The 23,338-nt window shown below is 43.2% G+C and overlaps 1 protein-coding gene across 1 annotated transcript; it reads left to right on the plus strand.

Moving 5' to 3' along the window:
• Nucleotides 1-580: 580 nt before the first annotated feature.
• SUSD2 (sushi domain containing 2) lies at nucleotides 581-21,471 on the plus strand. The gene is made up of 15 exons (XM_054220055.1): nucleotides 581-689; nucleotides 3,011-3,215; nucleotides 4,566-4,717; nucleotides 5,206-5,373; nucleotides 5,604-5,778; nucleotides 6,218-6,419; nucleotides 7,573-7,658; nucleotides 8,263-8,531; nucleotides 9,866-10,009; nucleotides 11,531-11,683; nucleotides 12,009-12,257; nucleotides 13,384-13,656; nucleotides 14,097-14,279; nucleotides 19,121-19,211; nucleotides 20,602-21,471. Exons 1-15 carry the CDS (start codon nucleotides 623-625, stop codon nucleotides 20,681-20,683), a joined length of 2,499 nt encoding a protein of 832 aa, XP_054076030.1. The 5' UTR covers nucleotides 581-622; the 3' UTR covers nucleotides 20,684-21,471.
• The last annotated feature ends 1,867 nt before the right edge of the window (nucleotides 21,472-23,338 follow it).

Genomic DNA, 23,338 nt, shown 5'->3' on the forward strand with positions numbered 1-23,338 from the left:
ACCGTGTCAGCCCTGCCCTAATTCCTCACCAGAATATCCTCGTGCTTCTGCCGGGAGGTTTCTGCAGCGCATTTCGTTGCTCTAACACCAGGCCATTTTCAACTGAACCTTCCTCAGAATCGCTTTTTACTTCTCTCATTTACAACCCTCGTGCTGGCACATACCATGCAGTGACCGTGCTCTCTCAATGTCCCATTATCTCCTGAACAGAACTGTACTGTCAGCATCTATTCTTTATCATTCTGATAACTGGTTTTAGTTCCTCCAATAAAATTAAGACATACACTTTGTGACAATTACCCCATGATCTTGAACTTTGGAGCAGAAACGCTTGTAAAAGCAACATGCCATCTCCTTCCATTTCAGAAAAAAAAAGTAACTATTAAAATAATGTGTAGGAGTTCGAGTGACTAATTCCCCCACCCCCTCCATCTTTTCCTGAATCGGAGGTGACCTCTGGAAAGGAGCATCTCCTTCGAGTTGTTCTGCTTCAGTGGTTTACAACAAACCTTTGAACAGTGAGAATCTTGTTTATTTCTGGGCACGTGTTTCTATAAAAGGCTTTTCCTGGACACGCACAAAGGCTACCACAATCAGCCATCCTGAATCATCTGGAGAAAATATGAAATTCGCTGGCACAGACGGTTCTTTCTTCGTTCTCTTCACCCTCACTGCTCTTTGGAATGCAGGTGAGTGACTTTCAAAAATTTTGCTGCCTTTAACTACAAACTTTTTTGACTTCTTAACTTTGGAATACACACCTCGGTAAGAAATTACTGATACCATTCGTAGGCGCTAAAGCAAAGGCACACAGGCTGGCTTTTCCTGGCATGGCATCATTTTCAGCCCCTTCCTCTGTCATTGCCAGTAGATGGTGGATCTTTTCTGCAAGTAAACAATCTGGAGAACGCAGGAAATATTTTTAAAGACACAGAGCAACTTTCTAGCTCCCTATATTGAATAAGCATCTTACCTCCATCACAGGCAGGTTTTCTGGTGTAGAACCAAGGCTGACTTATTTCTGACTCACTGCCGTTCCTGTTCTTTCCTCCCACAAACCCATGTATTACCCCAGGATAAAGGAGGAAGGCCAGCAGAGAGGGAAAAACAGACAGATATTTTACTGCCTTTTTCTTTTCTTGATCTCTCCATCCTACCAAAAAAAAAAATCCAAACAGCCCTCCCTGTCCCTCCCTCCCCCCCCCCCCCCCAAACAACACTCAGTGATATTTTCTCCTCCTTTGGAGGGAGGGTGACACACCTGGAACTGGAAGCAATTGCTCTTCAGCCCTATGAGGGGCAACTGTAAACTCTTTCTTCCTCTCCTGGTCTTGTTCATACATTGTTAACGACCTTGGAGGAGTAGGTGGTTCCAGCAGCTTTTGGGACACGGTAGATTTCTCCTTCCCAATCCACTAGAGTCAGATCTGCGCTACTCTCAGATCCAGGGAATTCCTCCTGTCTCAGTCCCACGGATGTGGATATTGCTGTTCCCGTTTGTAGCTACAGCCAATACGGAGGCTGAGGCTCTATTGCAAGGCAGCAGATGCACGTCCTACACCCACCACATTCGCCCAGCGGGCCGCACCGGCTAACGCAGAGCAGTGCTTCTGCTGGCACCCCACCAGACACAGCCAGTGCTCCCGTAAACCTGCACATCAGTTCTGCTCACCCTGGAAGGTCACTAGCAAAGCCACAAACACACCCTTTCCCTCTAGGCTCACAGACCCACCACGTTCACAGACACCTAACGCAGGCTTTAAATACACCCATGAGCTAAGCCCAGATGTCAAGTCCCTTCCATGGTCAATAGCTGAGAGCCGGGGTCTCTCCAAGTGCAGGAACCAGCTAGTTCATCCTGAAGTTCACTTACCATTACAACATGTGCACTCACACACGAGAGTAAGTGGATACAGAAAATAGCAACAGAATTTAATAAAATAACTATGGTGACAAGGTGCAGGGCTCAGTCAGAGAAACCTACTGACCAGCCGCTTCTTTATGTGTGACCAGCTCCTTTTATGTTCCCTTGTCTCCGTTTTCCCATGCTTGTTCTTCACCATTCACTTTGGCCCCTCCCTTTCTTTTTGCTTGTGTCCTCCCAAAAAAGCAACCCTCCCCTAATTACTTTTTCATCATTGGTCCCAATTTTGCTACATCCATGTCCAAATTTAGAATTTCTGATACTTACCCAGGTCGTCTCAGCGTTGCATGGTGTTACTGATATAGTTACCCAAGCAGTGCTGTCCTCACAAGATTCCACGCCCCAAAAGGCCCTTGGTGCTCCCGGTTGTCTGTGCAGCTCGTCCATCTCGCTTAACTCCCCCTTAACTGTTTGTTAAATCCAGCCCTTCCTTGGTGTTACTGTAACATCCATCAACTTCCCGCTGTTTTATTTATGTTGAGCAATGTTTCATGTCATGTCCAGTAGTTACTCATGGCCTGTTCAGCCAGACCCAAGCCAAAGGCCTAGTCATCTGTCTTTACCTAGTCATCTTAACAGCTACCTTCTTTAAACTCAAATAAAATGTACAAAAGACATTTCAGTACCTTTTCATAATCTCATATCAGAGCACACTTTGTCACTGATGTTAGCTTTCCATTCATCCAAGAGCATCAGCCTTCCATTCCATTGGTTCCCATGTAGGGTTGACAGTGACGGGATCCCATTCTGGTTTGCCTAAGACCTCCTCTCAGAAATAAATACGATCTGTAACACTAACCAAGGTGCTGCTCTGGAGATTTATCTTTCTATCAGATCTATAAATACCACGGAGTTGGTGAAATTATGTACTGTCTGGTGGGTAAATAAGTGTGTTTTTCTATTCAATATGGAGGAACCTTAAGACACAGGTGATGACAGCCTTCACCTAAATACATTCCTGAACTAACCTAATCAGCATACTTAATTTATCTACAGTAGTCTGTATAGATGATGTACTTCTGTTTCAGAGAACATCTAGAAGAGTTCAGTAACATTCCTGACTATGTTTTTTCTTCCTTGAACAAGGAGCTCAAGACTCTTGCGCACACCAATGTGGGGAGCGGCTTGGTACCTGCTCTTGCCAGGCAACATGCCAATCCTTGAAGACTTGCTGTCCTGATTATACAGAATTTTGTCTTCAGATTTCTCCATACTCAGGATCTCTAATGGGAGGCAAAGTCTTTTTGATTGAAAATACAACTTTTGATGCCTCTTCAGTGATAACGTGCAGGTGGGCCATGGTTTTATATTCCTCTGCCAAAGGGAGGTGAAACTTTCTCATCTCACTTTCCAACAATAGGCAATTACCACAAAACAAGACTTGTCTATACAGGAGTGAAAGTTTACTTCGTAAAGTTGTCAGAGTCCTGAAACACGCAAAGGTTCTTCTAACTCTCACCCTCAAGGACACGTGTTGTCTGTATTTCTACACAGGATCATTTCATTTAGGTCGAGTTACTGTGCAATACAATCATTACTCTGCTAGCTCTTCCTTTAATATATCAAAATCGTGACTTTTCTAAAAGAGCTTCTTTTCTGGAATCTTTCTTGTCAATATTTTTTTCAGCATTTCCATTTTGTGATGAAGTATTCATTTCTTAATCTGAATGAGAAAGCAACAGGAAAAAAATGCAGGTAGGGCACTTTTTTGCTGTAAGCTGTGGCTCCTGAGCGTGGCAGCCTGTATCACACTTAGGCACATGTCACACATGTCATACCTAGGGTACACGGAATTTTACTGACCCCAGTGCCCTGACATTCTTTCCACATAAGGTTCTGGGTGAGATTTTGGAGTCCTTCCCAACAGGATAGTGGCACCTGAGAGGGTTTTTAGTTCTCCATCTGGAAAACCTTGGACCCGGACATTCATTCCATAGAACACAAGCGTGTACTCTGAATTACCGGCACAGTCACGTTATCATAGCCAAGACAAGCCTCGGTGCAGACAAAACAGGGGCTGCGTCCTGGCAGGCTCCAACTCCCTGCGTACGGCACTCGGGGTAGCTGTGCAGCCACCATCCATCAGCCCTGAAGAGTCACGGCTGGGATCATACTTGAGTGCACCGGACAAGAGCCCTAACTGGAAGCAGATGGTTCAATAACAAGCAATAAGTTTTGAGTTAATCTTTGCAACAGAAATTCTAGAGCAGCATGAAATTACTTTTGTTGTGTTCACAGGGCTTACCAGCAAAAAAACCCCACAAACCCAGGAATTTGCAATGGTCAACGTTAGCCACCCCATAATCCTATTAATCCTATAGCATCACCCTCGTCTTCCTGCTATCCCTTTGTTATTTGTGGCTCATTTAACCATGCCCCTCTCCCCCAGAAATTAAATAGTAAATCTAAGGCTTGCAGATTGCTGTATGTTTGTGCAGTGCACAGCAGAATCCACACTGGTGTAATAAGCGCAAAGTACACGCTAATTTTTCCAGTTTATATTCACTGCTACCAGCAAAACAGCCACGGGACTTGGCACGATCTACACATGCCACAAGGTTGCTTAATGAAACACAACTGAGACATTCTGAATTTTCCTTCTCTCAACAGTGACACTGAAAAGTGTTTTTAACACCAACAGGTTCAAGCAGGAAATCGAAACCAGGGGGTATCTTGCTCAGGATGGAAGAGCCCACTGCACCTCCCCATTGCTGTATGAGACTGGTTTCATCCCTTTTGATGTTTCTACAGATGGCGGGGTGACATTCCCGTACTCTGGAACTTGGTTATCAGGTTACCTCACTCTACAGTATGCCTCTTCTTTCTCTTTCTTGCTCCATGGGCACAAGCCTTTCCCTTTTGAGCACTTTGCTGCTGCCTTAACAGGCTGTTTGACCTCAGAAAGAGTGATTCTTGCTGCCCTCATGTTAATTCATATTGGGAGAAATGAACTTTCACAGCAATTGAGTTCTGTTGCTATATGGCAGCAGCAGCATTAACACATGAAAAATCCTGCCTAAAAATGTGGTTTACCAAGACAGCTCCCTTTTTCTAGCTGCTTCTATCAGAGAATAACAGCATCATGGTGCCGTAACCTGAGGACTACGGACATTAGTTAAGGGCTGCATTCTCTCAGCTTCAGCTTATTCTTTTTGTATCATGCACCCTGTTAGAAAAGATACCCAGGAAATACTGCTAAATCTTAAATAATACACTGGCATCTTGTCAGAGCTATGCAAAGCAGAAGCGTCACTAATACTTTTTTCCATTCTGTAATGCAGTACATCACAGCAAAGTTTCAGACGGAGAAAAATGCACCTTGGTCAATCAGACAAAATGGCAATACTATGGCACCCCCAACACCGATGGAAACTTAACACTTACCTGGACACAGCAGGCGCTTACAGAAACCCACGTCGACATAGAAGTCTGGGGATACCAGGAAACAGGTAAAGCGACACTGTCCTGCCCACACCATCCCAGGGATGGCTCACACAGAGCCCTGCACAGCCCACCATCACATGCATGGCTCAACAAGGGCTCTGCAAGTATAAATACCTCATGGCAACAATGGCAGCTTTCCCTCTTCACTTACATGTGAGTGGAGACACCTGATTTCAATCTTGTGGTGATTGTTCTTTTCCAGCACCTGAAATGATTTTCTTTCTCTGTGTGACAGGTGACAGTTACTCAGAAAACTGGTCGGCCGAATGGAAATATCTTTATACTTTGGCCAAAAAAATCCCCAATAACGGGAAATTTTCTTTCATTCCTGTACCCGCTGAAGGAAATTACAGTACGTGGGACTATGGAATTTTGAGAATTACACCCAGCAGCTATCCTGACGGGCAGAGGCAAGTACATCACAACATTCATTTATCATAGGTACCTTATTATTGCTTCCTGGATTACAGCTGCTGTCTCCTTTGATGTTTAAAACTGGGACTCGGGCTCCATTTCACATGAAAAATTGGGGAGAGAACTGGAAGGGCAAAAGTGAGAAAAAGTCATGGGTCTCTCAAAAGATCCGTGTAAGCCAGAATCACAAATGCTAAAATGTAGTCTGGCTATTGCATACGTGCTGCATGCTGTCGGGTCACCTTCTAAATTAGGAAAAATTTGATTTGTTGTAACTTTTCGCAGGAAAAAGAAAGCAGTTGCCTTTGTAAAGGAATAACAACTCGCAAGTTGAAAGATCCTTCGTAATTATAGTCAGTGATTAAGACAGAGCGTTACTGTCAAAACAGTGCTTGTTCAGCTCTCAGATCTACTTCTTGGCTCTTTTTTTTCCAGCAATGTTCCAGCAGTCTGGAGCTCAGACCATGCACTGGCTTGGCACCTTGGGCAAGACTTCAGAAATGACCCAAATGCATGGGCAACTGCGAAATGTGTAGAATGGGAGAAAAAGGAGGAGAAGCTTCCAGACTTCATGGAAGAAATTATAGATTGCCCTTGCACCTTGGCACAGGCACGAGCTGACACTGGCAGGTTCCATGTGAGTTATTAATCGATCCCTCTGGCTTATTACGGTTCCATGTAGAAGCTTAGGGAATTCCAGACTCCACACCCCTCTTCCCTCTCTAAAAGCCATTACAAGGAAAAGAAATTGTGTTTAAATCTGCCCAAGTAGCATGTCAAATGGCAGGGTCAGATACAGTGTACCCAGGTAGTATGAATAAAAACGTGCCTCTAGCACAGCAGGTAGAAATCCCCTTCCAACGGGGAATTACAACAGTAGTTCCAGCGGTAGACAGGAATCATTGAGGCAGGGCAGTGAGCTCTGCGGAGCTGGGCACAGGGGTGCCTTCTTTGAGACCCTACGAGGTGGCAGCCTGGCTTTGTAGGCAATAGCCCCTGCCAGAAGCAGCAGCCCACACTTCTGCCGAGCGCGTCAGGATTTGCTGCAAACCCTCCCACCGCGTACTTCAGAGCTCCAGTCCACGGCCATAATCCATTATTTCCTGTCCCCGGCTTCCTTCCTCCTCCTCAGCTTCACTGTTAACAAGGACAAGAAAAGCTAAGAAATCAATTGCCATTTAGTCTACGCTTTCACTTACAGCGCTGATCTGAGGAGCAGACAGGGTAACTTCCTCTCCTGTTTATGATACCAAATGGTGGCAGTGTGTTCATGCATATTAAAAAGCAAAAAACAAAAAAAACCCCAAACATTAGGTAATTTTGTTATTATCCTTTCCTGGTTATGATGTTCCAAACACAACGTGCATTTTATCTGATACAGTTAAAAGCACATGCAGAAAAAAAATTCGATGTACTACACTGCCTCTGTCTAAGAACGTAGGACAAAAGTTTAGTCTGGTTTGATCTGTGCTTATTATGCACTTGTAGCTCTAATACTATATAATACTATATATCATAATACTCTACATACTGCTATACATCCCCATCTAGCTGCATCTGTTCCTCAAGGCCTCTTGTAACCGACCATAAGATGCTCAGGTCAGACTAACAGGGTGCTCCGATCACTTCAGTATTAAATTCACTTTTTCTTATCATTCCGTGCTGCTCAACACCCAGCTGCAACCAGACTTTACACAGACCTCAGAGACAAAGGGTGGGGAGAGAACATGAAAATAGGAAGGACAATGGGGGAAGAACCCCATTAAGCGTGAGCGTTGACCTTTTTTCAGACAGATTATGGCTGTGACATTGAAAAGGAGAGTGTGTGTACTTACCACCCCGGCGCAGTGCATTGTGTAAGAGCCATCCAAGCCAGGTAAAGAAAATTTTTTAAAACTGCATTTTTTTGATGACTTGTTCCACCTCAGAGACAGCAGCGTCCCAGAGTCACAAAGGTCTCTGGACTCTGAAGTCTCAGGCTCGCAGCAACCATTGGTTTCCCTCTTATTCAGGTATCGGCCCTCATTGCTGAGGTGAAGTTACGACCCTGGATTTAATAAACAGTTAATTGCACCGTGCTAAATCTCAGGATACCAAAACAAACACCAATGCCTAAAAGAGATTTGATTAGGCCTAATTAAGCCTTTCCTGTATTGGTCTACTTAAGTTCAACAAGTTATTCTTTGCGCTCTTTCTATCGGAACAATTTTGAAGAGTGCTATGTTGGTGTAGCTCTAAGGCCTGCAGAACTTCCTCACTGCCTTGGCTAAAAACCCTCCCTCCCGATCCCTCATCTGGTCTGATTTATAAGAACAGAGTCAGGGGCGGGAGGGGAGAAGTCTACCTGGGAGGTATCGTCTCCGGACATCATATAAAGCTGGGCAACCCAAATATTTAGCAATATCCACAAAAAGGCAATAGGTAACCTCTAAATACGAATGGACTTCACCGAGCTGACTGGTGACTTTCTTCCCAACCAGCCCCCGGTACGCGGCAGGACAGCAGTGCTGCTACGACCGCACAGGGGCCCAGATCCTCACGCACGACTCCACGGGAGGCAGCACACCCGATCGAGGCCACGACTGGGGCTCACCACCTTTCCTGAAGCCCCCCCGGATACCTGGCTTTTCCCACTGGCTTTACGACGTCATCAGCTTCTATTACTGCTGCCTGTGGTCTGATAACTGTCATGTCTATATGAAAAAACGGTCCTCCAGCGACTGCCGGACGTACCGCCCACCTCAAGCTGGTAAGGGCTTCAGAATTCCCTTATGGAGTGTAGCTTCTTCTGATGCAGTGTTGGCTTTTAGAATATATTTGTATATGTATGTGTCAGTTGACAAGGGTGAGGTTACAATGTCCTGTGGAAAATTTCCAATGGAAGGTTTCTATTGATCTATCAGTGGCGAAATCTGTATGTGGTTTTTAATTGTCCTGCAAGATTTTCTGCTCTTGAGCATCTCATTAACCCCTGGAACCTAAATAGCCAAAGTTTAGTAGTCAATATCCATGATTCCCATCATTAGTGGGCACTTTCTCAGAAAGAAGATGGTTAGGGATGGTTAACGACAGCTAGAAAAGCTGTTAGGCTGAAAAATGCTACTCATATCAAATATGGAAGTTCTACCATTTACAAGTGTGACTTTTGTTCCTGCCCCTGCTTTTAAGCAGTCCTGAAGTCTTGCCATATCTCTATTGTTGGCACATCTTGCCTTCTTCTACGCTGCTGGGGTGCTGAGGTGTCCAGCAGGATTGAGGCCTCCCATAAAGAGGGAAAGTGCAAAAAGGCAGTGGTTTGCTTCAGGCAAAAAGGAGAAAACTGCAGAAGGCACTGAAAGAGGTAGTTAGGACGTGATGTGACACAACACGAGACTCTCCCAGGACTAGCAACAGTGAAGAGTGAAAGTCTGTCCTGATTTCCCCCATCAAATATTCCTGTCTGGAAGCAACAAAGGAATAGGGAGCTGGGAGCCAAGTGTGACAACAAGTTGGAAGGGCAAGGTCCTTGCCAGCCCATGGCTGGGTGGGCAGGGAGATGGCAGCAGAAGTCAGCCGAGAGTCCAGATGTCCAGATGAGTTTGTGGTGCCAAGGCAGGTCTGAAGGAAAGCTGAGAAGTCTGTCTGCCAGACAGGGTCAAAGATCTGGTCCAGTGATGGTGACCAGGGTGAGACTCAGTCCAGCGATTGTTGGGCAAGCACTGTGTTCGTGATCAAATCTCCCCATACGTTGCATGCAAATCAGGCTTCTAACCTGATGGCAAGGACTCTGGTAGGGGATCTACCAAGTAAGCATTGCTGCCCGTAACAGCCTTTTCAAGTGCAGCCCTAAATGTTGGCCAACGAAACGTTGGCCAATGAAAACAAGAGTAACTGGAATGTTTCTCACTCTTCCCACAGTGCTGTTGTGATGGCTGTCCCTCATATTACGTTTATCATGGATCAGTCTTGCATTTTTTCCTTTGTTTAAATGCCATTCTTCGGATCACCACAATGAGATTATTTTTTTCTCATGAAGCTAAGAAGAGGAGTAATGGCTTGCAGGTTTTGCTTATCTTCTTTCTCTTTTTTTGCTTTTAAAAACAGCATCTGCTTTTGGGGATCCTCACTTCCTCACGTTTGATGGTCTGAACTTCACCTTCAAAGGTCATGGAGAATACACGTTGGTAGAGTCTGATCTCACATCCCTACGTGTGCAAGGGAGGACCCAGCAGGTACACTTTCCCAACGGTATGTTGGTAAGAGAAGAAGCAGTGATGACAAATAATAGCTTCTGAGGTTGCTTGGTTTGCACTTCACAGCATTCTTCCTGTCTTCTCTAGTCTTCTCCTTTTTTGGCCATTTGTGAAAGGCCAACATTTTGAAGCTAATCAGAAGGCAGACAAAATGTTCAGGAAAAAAATAACTTCCTAATCAAAGAATATTTGCCACTTTTATTGGGTTTGAGTAATGGAAGTGTAAGGTTTTCTGTTGTGTTTAAGAGCTCAAGAAAACTATTCTCATTTCTCTCCATGCCCATTCCCATCTATAAGGAAACAAAAGGTCAGTTCTAGGAATCAGTCAACAGCCTGATTGCGTTTTGATAGTATTGTAGCTGAAAATTAATAGAAAGCAGGTAAGTGTATGCCTGCTTTATTTTATTTCTGTGTTAGCTGTATACACACGCATGTGTTGACAGAGCAAAAATATCCCAGAAGGAGCTGAGAAAACATACTTTGGAGGTGAGAAAACTCTTTCTGAGCAACTCAAGCTAGCAGAAAAGTACAGAAAAGTACAGAACGTCTGGTGAGAAGATGGTTAAGGGGCTGATTTTTTTAATTCAAAGGGCCTGATTATCCTGGTCTTTTGGCTTGTTGGTACAACCAAACCTAGGGCAGAAGCAGCTTCCCGGAGTACCTGTGACCTTCATCATTTGAAAGGGGAGATTGCAAACCAGCCTGTAAGGAGGAGGCTGTCGTATACCTGCATATTAAAATGAAGGAAAAATAGAGAATGAAACAGCAGAATGGGATCATGCTTCTTATGACAACCTGAAAAGCCTCATGGCAGATACTTTTGGTACGCTTTTCCTGTATCTAGTGCTGTTTTGCAGTACGTAAAATAGCAGGCTTGCCTCAGGAAATAATATTCTGGCTGATCTCAGGGATGCACTTCAAGGATTTGGTGCTTCTGGTAGAATTATAAGGATGGACTAAAAATTGCCTGTGTGTTTCACCACCCATGTAGACACGAATGCTTATACTGAATATCGCATCGTATAGGATGGAGATTATCAAGGAAATACTTTGCCCTTGATAGATTTTACTATGTTTGTGAAGTGGCATGAGTCACTGAGCAGTTTATTCTGAAGATCAGTTTCTTAAATTTTTGTTCACTCTGTTTCCTTTTTCTGTCATGCCCTCCCTGAAATTATCTTTGGTTTTCCCAGGCCTTATTCACAGGACTGAATGTGCAAGAAGGAGATCAACTGGTCTTCTTACATAGCTCAGCCACTGCCATTGGGATGAAGAACTTAGAATTTCCAGACTTTTTTAGCATTAAACATTCTGCTTTCAATATACTGTACTGGTAGGAGGCTTATACTGTGGGTTTTTATGTGACTTATATGCTTAGCAATTCCCTCCAATATAAATAATCATATGTAATTATTTTTAGGAAATATCGGGGGGGGGTTGCCTGTATCATTATAACCTTCCACATTTACTTTATGTCATGTCCGGTATTTTGAGGGGTTGTTTTTTCATTTGGAAGGAACTGGGGCTCAGGTGACAGGCTTGTCCGCGGTGGCCATGCAGGAGAACAACTCTGATGTGATCGAAGTGCGCTACTTGAACGATTATCTGCAGGTCCTCTTGAACCAGAAGGTCGTCAACTTCTCTGAGCAAAGTTGGCTGGACCTGAAAGGTTAGTTACAAATATCGGCCTTGTAAGCTGTTGTATTCCGTTAGAGTCCATGTATAGTTAAAAATATCTCTAGAAGCATACGTTTCGACTGTCCCTTCAGCGTCCTTTTGTGAAACAGGCTGCAGGTCACCCACTACCACTCTGTAGCAGGCATCTTACTGCAGTCGTAGGTATGAAGAGGTGGCATCCCTTTACATGCTTCTCAGAATGTAGCCAGGAGTGGAAGGGAGAAAAACCATTATGAAAAATGGTTAAAACTGACGGCACAACAATCTGTTCCCTATGGCTGATTAACTATTTTGTCCTCTTCCTCTCGTTGCTCTAGGTCTCTTTCTCCATTCTACAGCTGATCAGAACATCACAGTGATGTTCTCTTCTGGGTCTGGCGTGGAAATAAGGGGAAGCGGAGGATTTCTGACCCTGACAGTTCTGCTCCCAGAGAAGTTTATGAATCACACACAGGGTCTCTTTGGGGTAATGAATGGCAATATGGAGGATGACTATACCTTCAAGAATAAGACCACCATGTCAGTTCATGCAAGTCCCCAGCAGGTGTTTGAGTTTGGAGCTAACTGTAAGTCATTTCTCTGGCTCCTTATTACATTTTCTTTAGAAATTCAAAACCAGCTTGTGATTTACAGACTAGCAAATGAAGTTTGTGTTAAGCAACCAGTACTGGGGGAAGAGCAGGGAGCAAGGGAAGTATGCCCTCCTCTACCCAAGTGGGTAATTTATCTAGCCGAATGATTGAAGACAGAACCGCAGTGGTGCCTTCTGCACTTTGTTCCATCAAGAGTCAGAGCTTGTATTTGACAGCTTCCACCTTCAGAATTCCATCTGCCATGGTCAGCTGAACACAGCATCACCAGACTAAAGTGGCACAGAAGTATAGCAATGGCCAGCGTCAGCTATCTTTTTTTCCAGAACATTAGTGATGTTTCCATCAAGTACCATGCTGACAAATTAAAAAATCATTTATTAAATCACAATTTAATACTTTTTAATACTTGTCGCTTTAAAAAAGAGGGTATGGGTGTAGGTGTGTGTATAAGAATGGCTGCTTTCATTTAATGAAAGTGATTAGGCTGCTATGCCCAGCCTGCATCATTAGACCGGTCAGCATTCCTCCTGACAGCAGGTTAGGAGATGGGCCAGAAACGTGATGCAAAATACCCTCTGGCTACCAGCTGACGTCTGTATCAAGCGCGGCGTAGCCATACTCCAGGATTCCAATCACACTGAGAAGTCACGCTGCTCCTACTTCAGGAATTTTCTGATTTAGCACAGTGAAAAAGAAAAAAAGCGGGGCCACAGCAGAGATGATAAATTTAGGGACATGCAGGATCAGGATTTGCGTTGCTTGTCATGTTTGGCTTAACTGGCTCTGTCTGAGGTACTTCTTCATCACCATTTTGCCAGCAGGCATCTAAAACCATCTTTATGTAAAATCACAACTACACAATTACTTGGATCTAATGTTAAGCAATTGATCAAACACCAGGTTAACCAAACGCTAACTTAGTGCTAAGTCAAGATGCTGCATATGAACAGGAAAATAATCTTGACTGGAAGGAAGCCGCAGGGCTTTGTAGATGTCTTCCAGCTCTCGCTGTGTTTATGCACTAATCAGTAGCAGAAGGTGGTATAGGTCTGCAGACAAGGTTATATATGAGTCTCTCTTTCTTTCTCTGTCTCCCAAGGGGCTGTTGAAAATGGAACTTCTCTCTTTACTTATGACACGGAGTCCTTACTGAACAATTTCTTTTATGGGGAAAAGCACAATGCTTCCTTTCTGCCCGTGTTCACTCCTTACGAAGACCCTGCGGATCCGCTGGTGAAAGACATGGTCTCGCTCTGTGACTCTGACCCCTTCTGCAGATTCGATGTCCTGACAACAAGAAACCTTCAAGTGGGAAATTCCACAAGACGATCTCATCAGAATCACAAGCGGCTGGTAGAAAATCTAAAGCCAGGTGATACAACATTCCACAAAGCATCCATCTCTGCAGTTCCTTCTGCGGGGCATGTAAACAGTTCACGCTGTTCGAGGAGGCTTTGCTCAACTGTAGGTTCACGCACCGGTGAACACTCTTTTGGGGGGAAATTGTCCTTGTACCAGGAAAACTCTGCACTGGTAGGATAGTTAGACAAACAGAAAATTCGTTTCTTTCAATTTCTTCCACTACTACGCCACGGTGTAGAACCCTCTATCTTCATTTTCTGTGCCCTCCCCTGTCTTCCTCGGACTTAAAAATAATGATTTTTTTAAAAAATCAGAAAGTATTCCCCTTCAGTTAGCCTAAAAATCTTTGTCTTTCCATGAGTTGCCACTAAAATGCCATTTGAATCATTGTGATGAATCAATGCTAGTCCAAATCCAAAATACTTTAACCAGCTACGTCTCTTTCACTAGTGATCTCTTGTGGCTGGCTGGGTCATCCAACCAACGGAACAAAGAATGGAACTAATTACCTGCTGGGCTCAACCATCGCTTTCACCTGCGACGAGGGCTATGAACTCACCGGGGCAAAGGAAAGAACTTGCCAAGCGACGGGGACGTGGTCTGGAGAAACACCCAGTTGCGTCGCGCGAGCAGGTCTGTTTCCTTTTAAATGGTATAAACTGACATTAAAAAATCATTATCACAAACAAGGCAATCTCAGTATATGATGACAGCCCTTGACAAAAGCAACTTCTCTTACTTGGGAAGACGTTGGACATGAGATCCCTGGGTTTCTAGAAAGACTAATATTCAAATCTAAATAACAGGTTTATGGTGGTTTGTTGTTTTTGTTTTTTAATTTCATATATCTACTTTTTCTAAGGGTTTAGGGCTACATGCTTCCCTTTCTCTAGGTTTGGCTGAAAGGAACTGGTGGGCACGCTTCTTGAGTGGAAGACATAAAATAAATTTCAAACTCAGTGTTAGAAAAACAGGAAAGCACAGTGCTTAGCTAAAAATTATTCCGTAACACAAAAATACAATCCTTATTTTCATGTAATTTTCTTATGTAAATACAGTGTTCTTTTAGCAGCTTTATAAATATATAACCTATGCATGCATGCATACACATAGACAACTAGAGATTATTCAAATCCTTTAGTACCCACATAATTTGAGCTATTTTTCAAGTATAAAGATGGCACAGCCCCCAACCGTTTGTTGTCACACTTCGTTCTGTCAGTAAAATTATTGCAAATGATGTAACAGTATTTAGTATAAATAAGATAAATTTATTACCCCTCCTGTGCCACTACTGTGAGAATACCAATTAGCCTGGGATTATTGGATTTAGTAGCAGTTTGGCTGTCTCTGCGATCCACAGGAAACTGCCCAGTATTTTCTGACAGTTTTATTCCTACACCACGTACACTCCAAACGTCCTCAAGATGGCAATGTTTCAAAGCACCAGGGTGATGCAAGGCCACAAGGCACGTTGAAGCACTTTTAACGCTAAGACAATTGTTCCCGAAAGGACTCATCAAATAACTCATATCAACACATTCTCCTTTCTGAGCACCTTCCAGAGAAACGTGGAAAGTGCACAGCACACAGCGATGAATTCCTGCCCAGCTGACACGTTTCATCCGCCTCTTGCAGACCTGCACCAATTACTTGCTCGTTTCCAACGCGGTTCTGCACATTTAGTGATATTTGTGAGATGAAACGCAGTGAGTTTGGGCAGCAAATTGTGGACTTTAGCATAAAAAAGAATTATTGAACACTTGCATATACTATACAGGGAACGCTGCTTCATTTTATATAGATGAGTGAACGTTAATGGAACGTTTCCTTGGACCAGCCATTATTAGTAATCAATATGCAACTGGTTGTGTGCCCAGGGGCCAATCTCAGTAGTGATGTTATTTTGTAAAGAGTGAAACTAGAGGCATTTCAAAACATTTCTGTTTAATATGATGGGCCAGAGCATACGGAGTACTTTAGTTAACTGTTGAAAATACGAAGAGATTCAGAAGTTTAGCAGATAATTTAGCATGCTTCATAGTTCACAGTAACAATGGATGGGCTGCCAAAAGTCTGAGAAGAATGACATCTTTACAAAGTAAGGCCAGATCTTAAAAAGTCAGCGGCAAAACATTTTGCCAAGCTGAAAGCTAAGAACATTTTTCCATTGCTGCCACCAACCGCATACATACTGGATAGGAGCCAGTCCGTCTCAATAAGCAAACTGGATGCTGACATTTGCACTAGAGAAAGGGGGGCAAAAAGCCAGTCCTGAGAGATGGGAGGGAAGGAGCTGGAAGACACACAGAGATGAACTGCACTCAGAGTGACGGAGACGTGCCGCAGCTTTATGGCTAAGCAAACAAAAACCGCAATACTTGCCAGCGTGTGGTTTCCTGAAAGATGACAAAGAACAACAAGGTGTGAAAGAATTGATCGGATTGTAACAGAGACCTTCCTTACCGTTTGATATTTGGGGTTGTAGTTCATTTGTAACGTGAGCCAAAAATGATGATTTTGATCAGCCTCGGGAAGCTGGAGTATGGCAACGCTGCCCACAGCAGCAGGATACCGACAACTGAGTGAGACAATATAAATACAAATCGCACACACAGTTCTTCATTCATTTATTTTTTTTACTGCTGTGCTCTAATAATGCCATTCATATCTAGCCTTGTTCCTCCTTTTGCATCATAAGATTTGCTGCTGGGTATCAGTCTCTGTTGGAGAAGGTTATTTTATTGATAGGTCCAGGTGTCTCCAGAGAAGATAGGCAAAACAGTCCAAAGTTCCTCTCATTTGTGTCTAAACCTCTAGTGTTTTTATAGCGTGGACAGTTAGTACTTGCTTTCAGCTAAATACATTTCCACCTCTGATCTAAAACATGGCTGAAATCCAGCGCCAGTTTTCCTTGCGTTGATTCTGAATTCAGCGTTAAGTACTGAAAAGGTCTTCATGTTGTCAAAATCTGTTGTTTCCAGAATCAGTTTTCTTCACTGTTCTCCTCTCTACACAGCAGCACGCTGCTGGCTCACCAATGGCCATGTTATCAAGTCCTGTGACAGAGGGGCTTCTCCGGGCCAGCAAAATGCTGACAAAATTAAGGGACGGCACTTCCAAATTTCTGGGCACCTGAGTGGGTGAGCACTGACCCAGCCACCGTGATTAGTGGTCACATCCCTACTTCCAGCACGAACTATTAAAACACACTTTTTCAAATGATTTCCTTCGTGCTGGTCACGGGCACGGGGACCTCTATTATTCTCGGCTTCCAGGGGCGCTGCTTTACAGTGCTGGGCCCGTTACACTTGCTGCAGTCTTGTGGCACATCACATTCAAGCTCTGTATTGCAAATCACCACGGTTTTTCAGTTGCTGTACGCCCCTGTTTTTCAAACGCTAGAACAGTGAAAATAAAGGCATGAGGTCCGCGAAAATGGGATAGGAAGAGAGGCGGAAACAAGAAAATTGAAGACCGGTTATTTTTGCAAAATCCATTTCTGTATTTGAAATTTCAAATACAAATTATGCTGTTGGGCCTGCATATTGTTGCTTTTGAGTTTTGCTTCCTTGAATTAAAGTTTCCATGGAAATCCTCTGCTAATAATTATTTTGCTATGCTTCTAATTACAATCCCACTGCAAGGCTTGCCAGTACCACAGCAACCTCCCTTCACAGAATATCGCATAGAAGAAGAAAAAGAAACCATTCAGCAAAACCAAAAAGAATTGAGTAGAAACAGAAGTAAAATGCAGCTAAAAATTATAAAACCTTAGCAACATATATACATGTAGTCTCTTTGTGACAGACAATAATTTGCTGGTGTTAAGTGCAATCTGGTTTTGTCTGTCTTTTGTTTTTTCCTCTTCCCGCCCCCCCCCTTCTTCTCACTTTTAGGTTTCATTTTCCAGGCTCAGGCCCTGTGTAAATACAGTCCTTTTTGGAAAGTTGTCAGAAATCTCATTAGCCTTCTGCACTTTTTTTCTCAGATGCGGATGCCAAAAACCATTAGGTCTGCTTATTATGGAATTGTTGTCTGCCTATTGTTTCCAGGAGACTGGCTGCAAAGCATATTACAATTAAGAAATACAACCTGAGATTATAAATTCAATACAAAGATTTCACAATAGAGGCAAATCACCACTAGACCAAACTACCGAGGCCAGTGGTGGGTTCTTATGCCTTGGCAGAACCAGGGATCCTGCCTGGAAGGAAGTTTTTGAGCCTTGTACAGAAGCTAGTGGATGAAGGAGCAGTGAGACAGTTTACGTACCCATTTCTTTACTTAAGCTTCAGTACAAACCAAATAAGAAACATCACTCTGCCATCGCTATGTGCTGGGCTGCAGTTGGGGCGGTTCTTCCTGCAGGTACCAAAAAGCTGTGGAAGGAAGGGCTGGAAAAACGCAGCCCAGGTGCGTTCCAGCTCAGCTGCACCACTGCTCACCTGCCTCTGAACAGGCTAGTTATGTAGTGCGCCCTGATCCACGCACATGGCGGTGTCACTAGGGGCAGAAAAAGGGCAGAACATCGAATCTGCTTTGACCTGAGGACACCAGAGTGTCTCAGAGCCAAGGAGCTACACGTCTGTTTGACTCTGACACTGAACCTGGGACAAAGGCTGCCCACACTGGCACCTGTAGCTTCTCAGCAGTGGTACTCCAGCAGGTATTTTCCTTAAAGGATACAAAATTCAGGAAGCATTGTTTCTCCCAGACAGTTCACTTTGGGTGCTGCAGCTCCTAAACTTTTACCAGTCCTCTTATGTGTCATGAAAAATTTACCTGCGTGTTATCTTTAGCTTCCGTTGCTCACCACAGCCACGCGGCATCCCGCTGGCACTGTCCACGTCAGGAGGTGGGTGACAGAACCGGTACCCTGCAACTCTTTAGTAGAATAAGAAAACAAGAAGAGATTTGTTATTCAAAGTTTGATTCATATCTGGGTTCTTTCCATCTTCCGTGTGTCCTTATTATGCAGTCATACAATTAAACTGACACTTTCAGCATGTTCATACTGTCTGATGCAGTTCACCGTACCGTCAGGACAGTCACTTTTGCTCTCTTTCACATAGAGCATGAAGCAGCAGAGGTGGTTTCAAAACTTTTAATGCCAAAATAGGGGCAATTTTTAAGGCAATCAAACCGTATGGAAAAAGGATTGAAAAATTGTGAGCTGTTGGGATGAACGGTTCTACAGAAATGTTGTACATTCGTGACGTTGACTACACGTGAACCACTAGCCATCTGCCCTTTGTGTTAGAACAGCTTTCGCAGCCGCCTGCCCTAACTGCCAAATGTAGGAATTTTGTGAGTTCCCACTCTTTACCAGTTGGTTCCACAAATACAAAGAACAGTAAAATTAACACTATATGTACAATTTAAAAAATGGTCATATGTGACAACATTCAAACAGATATGAAGAAATTTATCAATGTCTTCCTGTTTTGTTGTGGTTGGTCTCTGGTTTTCAGATATCAAACAAATGATTCTTCTTGGCTGTGTATTTGGAATAGTCGGTCTTGCAGTCCTGGGACGTCTGACTTTCTTGTGCAGGAAGGAGAGGTAAGACTCAACTGAACTGAAAACACAAACGAACCCGCTAAAGAAATAGCAAGCGTTGTGATCTTTTTAATCATTTTTCTCAATGACAAAGCAATCAAACACGATATCTTCCTGCTACGATCACTTATGAAAAAAATCAGGTCTGAATAGCCTTTGTGTCCCGCTGGAAGACTATGAAGCAAAGTTGGAATTGTATTATCAGGACACGCAAACATGTGATTGATTGATCGATTGGTTAGGAACAGGACTTTTTGGTCAAAATAATTTATTTGTCAAGTGATAAGGCTACCTGATTGAATGTTCTGTTTCAGAAGAGGTGTGCTCATGATACCAATAGGTAAATTTGATGTACCGTCTAAGGAGCGCATTGCATGATTCTGTAACTGTCCACATAGCTTTGAACATATTCCCACTTTTCGACATGCATGACTTTGCCTCGAGAATGCTTACGTGTCTTTTGTGCCAAAGAGGTGAATAGAATTTCCAGTTTGCTGCCCATTCTTGGAGTCTTTCTACCACACAGAAATAAACTCGCTATAAAAAATATGACATTTTTAAAAGAAGTCTCCACAAAAGGTTATGTGGCTAGTAAATTAATTCTTTGAGGTTTCAGTCCTTTGTTTTAAAAGGTTTCTATGATTTCATATATTCTGTACATAATTCGTTCTGTTAGCCAGTGCTAACAAGACACTTAATATTTTTGGCTCCGTGCCTTTCTGACAGGTTCTTCACTGCAGAAGCTATTGAAACAGAAGGCAGTATGAGAGCCGTGGCCGGCAGCGAAAATACAGCCCCCTCATTCTGAGCTCAGCCACCAGTTAACTCTGTCTGTCAGAGGGCCGGAGACACTGCTAAATTTTGCCCCTTCCCTTTAAATGACATAAGCATTGTTTCCTACACTTCACAGAGAACACTCGTACCCAAAACACTTTTTCTTTCTCCCCTGTACAAAAAAAAACCCAAACCCAAAATGGATACTCAGCACAGGGTGGGTAACTGCAGCCATTAATGTTTTTTGCATACATAAAAATGCATAGACAAGGGACACCTCCCATATTTGCCAAATTTTACACACAGCAGATCCCCACATATAAAACCAACTGGTTTAAAACGCTGCTATTACAGCTGCATAGACTTGTCACATTTGGGAGCAGCTTGCAGAACCAACACTCTAAATTCCTCATTGTACAGCAAAAAAGAATTAAAAAACCTGAATTACGCAGTTCAGTTACACAGAACTGGTACTTTAAAAATTGGTGCAAGGTTACTATTCCACCTAACCCAATATTCTTCTCACCTTGATCTAAGCAATGACATTGTGGGAACTACTTTAACAGTCATCTCTAGCCTTTTTTGGTTTTAATCTAGTTCTTTGTCTTTTCTTCCAAAGGCGCAAAGAAAACCAGAAACTTCTTTCAGAGGTGCGAGTTGGATCTGACCAAGAAACAGCGAATTTCCAGAGGAGTTTTTAATGAAATACAGAAAAAGCATGGCAGATATAGTCCACAGCAACAAAGACAGACTTTCCAAACATGAACAATGTTTTCATACAGTATACTATTATTTGATTTCTGCTTTTAATGTAATGAGCGTGGAATTGTATGGGAAATGCTCACCAGCGTCCTGGGATGACGTGGTGGCAGGCTCAGCCCACCGCCTGTCAGGAGCGAAGGATAACGCTTCCGAAAGCATCAGTCTCCAAGGTACGGGCACTAGTTTGACGTTGGCAAAATGCAAAGACTCCCAGCCGACTACGCTGGCCGTTGTCAGGGAAACATTCGCCTTCTCTGGGGCCACGTAAGGCTGACTTAGACAGATGTGAAAGCGGGTGCACCGTCAGGTGGACTACTGGCAAGTGGGGCTGAATCTGCAGATTGTTGGGGTGTTTTTTAGTATGGAGGGAGAGATATTGTAGATATTTAAACATTGCATTCAAGTCTCTGAATACAGTCTCAAAGTGGCATTTTTATTTCAGTCCTGCTCTAATTTTAAAAGGACACAATGTGGGCGCAGGGAGGGGAAATACTGAGAAAATGAAACCTTTCAACCTTTCCTTCCAGGTTAACTTCTAATGATTTTTTTTAAAATCCATCTTTATTCAACCGTGCAATTCGATTCCATCTTCAAAACAAAAAAATCTGTTACCTGCACTGGAAACGTTTTGCAAAACTTGCAATGTTTTCCTTGAATAACTGCAACATGCCTACTGTTTCTGTTTTAATACCTACCTGTATTACAGTCTGTTTCATTATCTTCATTAAAAAGTGATTTCTGAACTACTACCCTTTACAGAATCCTTTTACCAAAACCAATCACCATTTGCTTTTGTCTATACCCCAAAGGGTTTGTGAAGTCGGTTTTGTGTTGTCCAACTCTTTTGATAGCAAAAGAATTACTCACGTTTGCAGGTCGTTTGGTCTGGTTTTCTACAGTCTTTAATTCATAAACTACTCAAAAATTACGGTGGTTTCAAAAAGCAAGGACAAAACTCTGCAACAAACATACAGGAAAACTAAATGAGTGAAACAGTACAGATTTTACATTGTAATGGGAACAAGACAAATTGAAAGAAATGCCTCAGACAATTTATTATGAAGTATAAAATTATTCATTACTTATTAGCTGCCATTGCTGTTGCCATTGTTGTTCGTAAACAGAGACCACAAACCACAAGCAGAAAATTACAAAATGAGAACAAGTGATCTTGCATACAGTAAGCTGAAATACAAACAATTCTGTACAACAGGAAAGAAGGAAAAAATCTTGTAAAAAAAGAACTCTGAAAGAAAAGGGGGGAATGATCATTGGCAACAAGTTGGCGGTCCATTGCCAGTGTGCTACAGTTTAAAAAATAAAAATGTGCAACCGCTGTATACACCCATCTCAACGGTGTGCAACTGATTAGTGGAGAAAGTGGGCAGCAGAACGAAGGACGGTGATTTTGCCCAGGAGTGACGGAAGACTGAACCGGCCATTTGGGGATATATAAGGTTGACTTTGTGAACTTCGTTACCAACGCAGTGTTAAAAATTTGTAAGCCTTCTCCATACCAGTGTCCTTAAGGAACAGAATGCCAGATAAAATGGAATCGGAAATGGGTGAATGGGTAACACAGTGGGGTCCACATCCACGGAGAGGAGGATTTTGTGGGTCGTTAAATCCCAGTGTAATGTCTTATATGCTGTTAGACAGCCTGTGCCACGAGGAAGTGCTCCTTGCACACACCACGGCTTGTGACAGAACACCAGCAGCACTCCACGTCAGTGGCTCAGACTGGGGAGGGAATATACAGAATGAATTACAACTCCGGTCCTCCCGAAAAATTTGTACATTAATCTGAGAACACAGTCGATTTCTATGAATCAGAACTATTTGGCTTCTCCCATCATAAACAAAGCAGTGGTAAAAACAAACACCCACCCCCCCCCCCCACCACAAGCTGTTCCTTCTGCTCCGTCTTGGTAACTCTCCCGTCACAGTGAGCTCCGATTCCCTGGTTTATGCGCGCGCACACACACGCACACACAGACACAGACACACAGAGTCAGTGGCAACACACTCATGTCTGCTCGCAGCGCTCTTGTGCAACCAAAGTTCAGGGTGAGGAACTGTAGCAGAATTTGTCAGCCAAATAGCTGAACATGCTTATATATCATATGTGTTAGAAGGAACTAAATATTTCCATAGTTACCATTTAAAAAAAAAAAAAAGCATAACACCAAGCTAACAGAATGCTGCTATTGTTTTTCAGTATTTCATCAGCTTAAAAATTCTACATTCAGTAGGAATTCAGCTCAAAGAAATAAGAATGTGGCACATTATTATGCTGTGCTGTTAAAATAGACACGTAAAGCCACGCTAGTATGTAATAATTTTTCTGGGTTTTATATACTTTGCAAAGGCCAAAAGAAATTTAAGCATGTTTTACACCTCAAAACTAACCTTACAGCTTTATATGATGGGAGGTTTCTGCATGCTGAGATGTACTGTAGCGCGTATTGACACAACAGCTGAAGCCGCAAACTGCATTTTGTCGTCTCCTCGTTGAGAGTAGCAAAATCGCTGCCTTTCAGATGCTGGAAGGTGCCACCCCGTTACACAGTGATGGCGTGAAGGTGCTCCAAGGA

The sequence above is a fragment of the Rissa tridactyla genome, chromosome 13 (genome assembly GCF_028500815.1).
Source record: "Rissa tridactyla isolate bRisTri1 chromosome 13, bRisTri1.patW.cur.20221130, whole genome shotgun sequence".
Taxonomy (NCBI): Eukaryota; Metazoa; Chordata; class Aves; order Charadriiformes; family Laridae; genus Rissa; species Rissa tridactyla.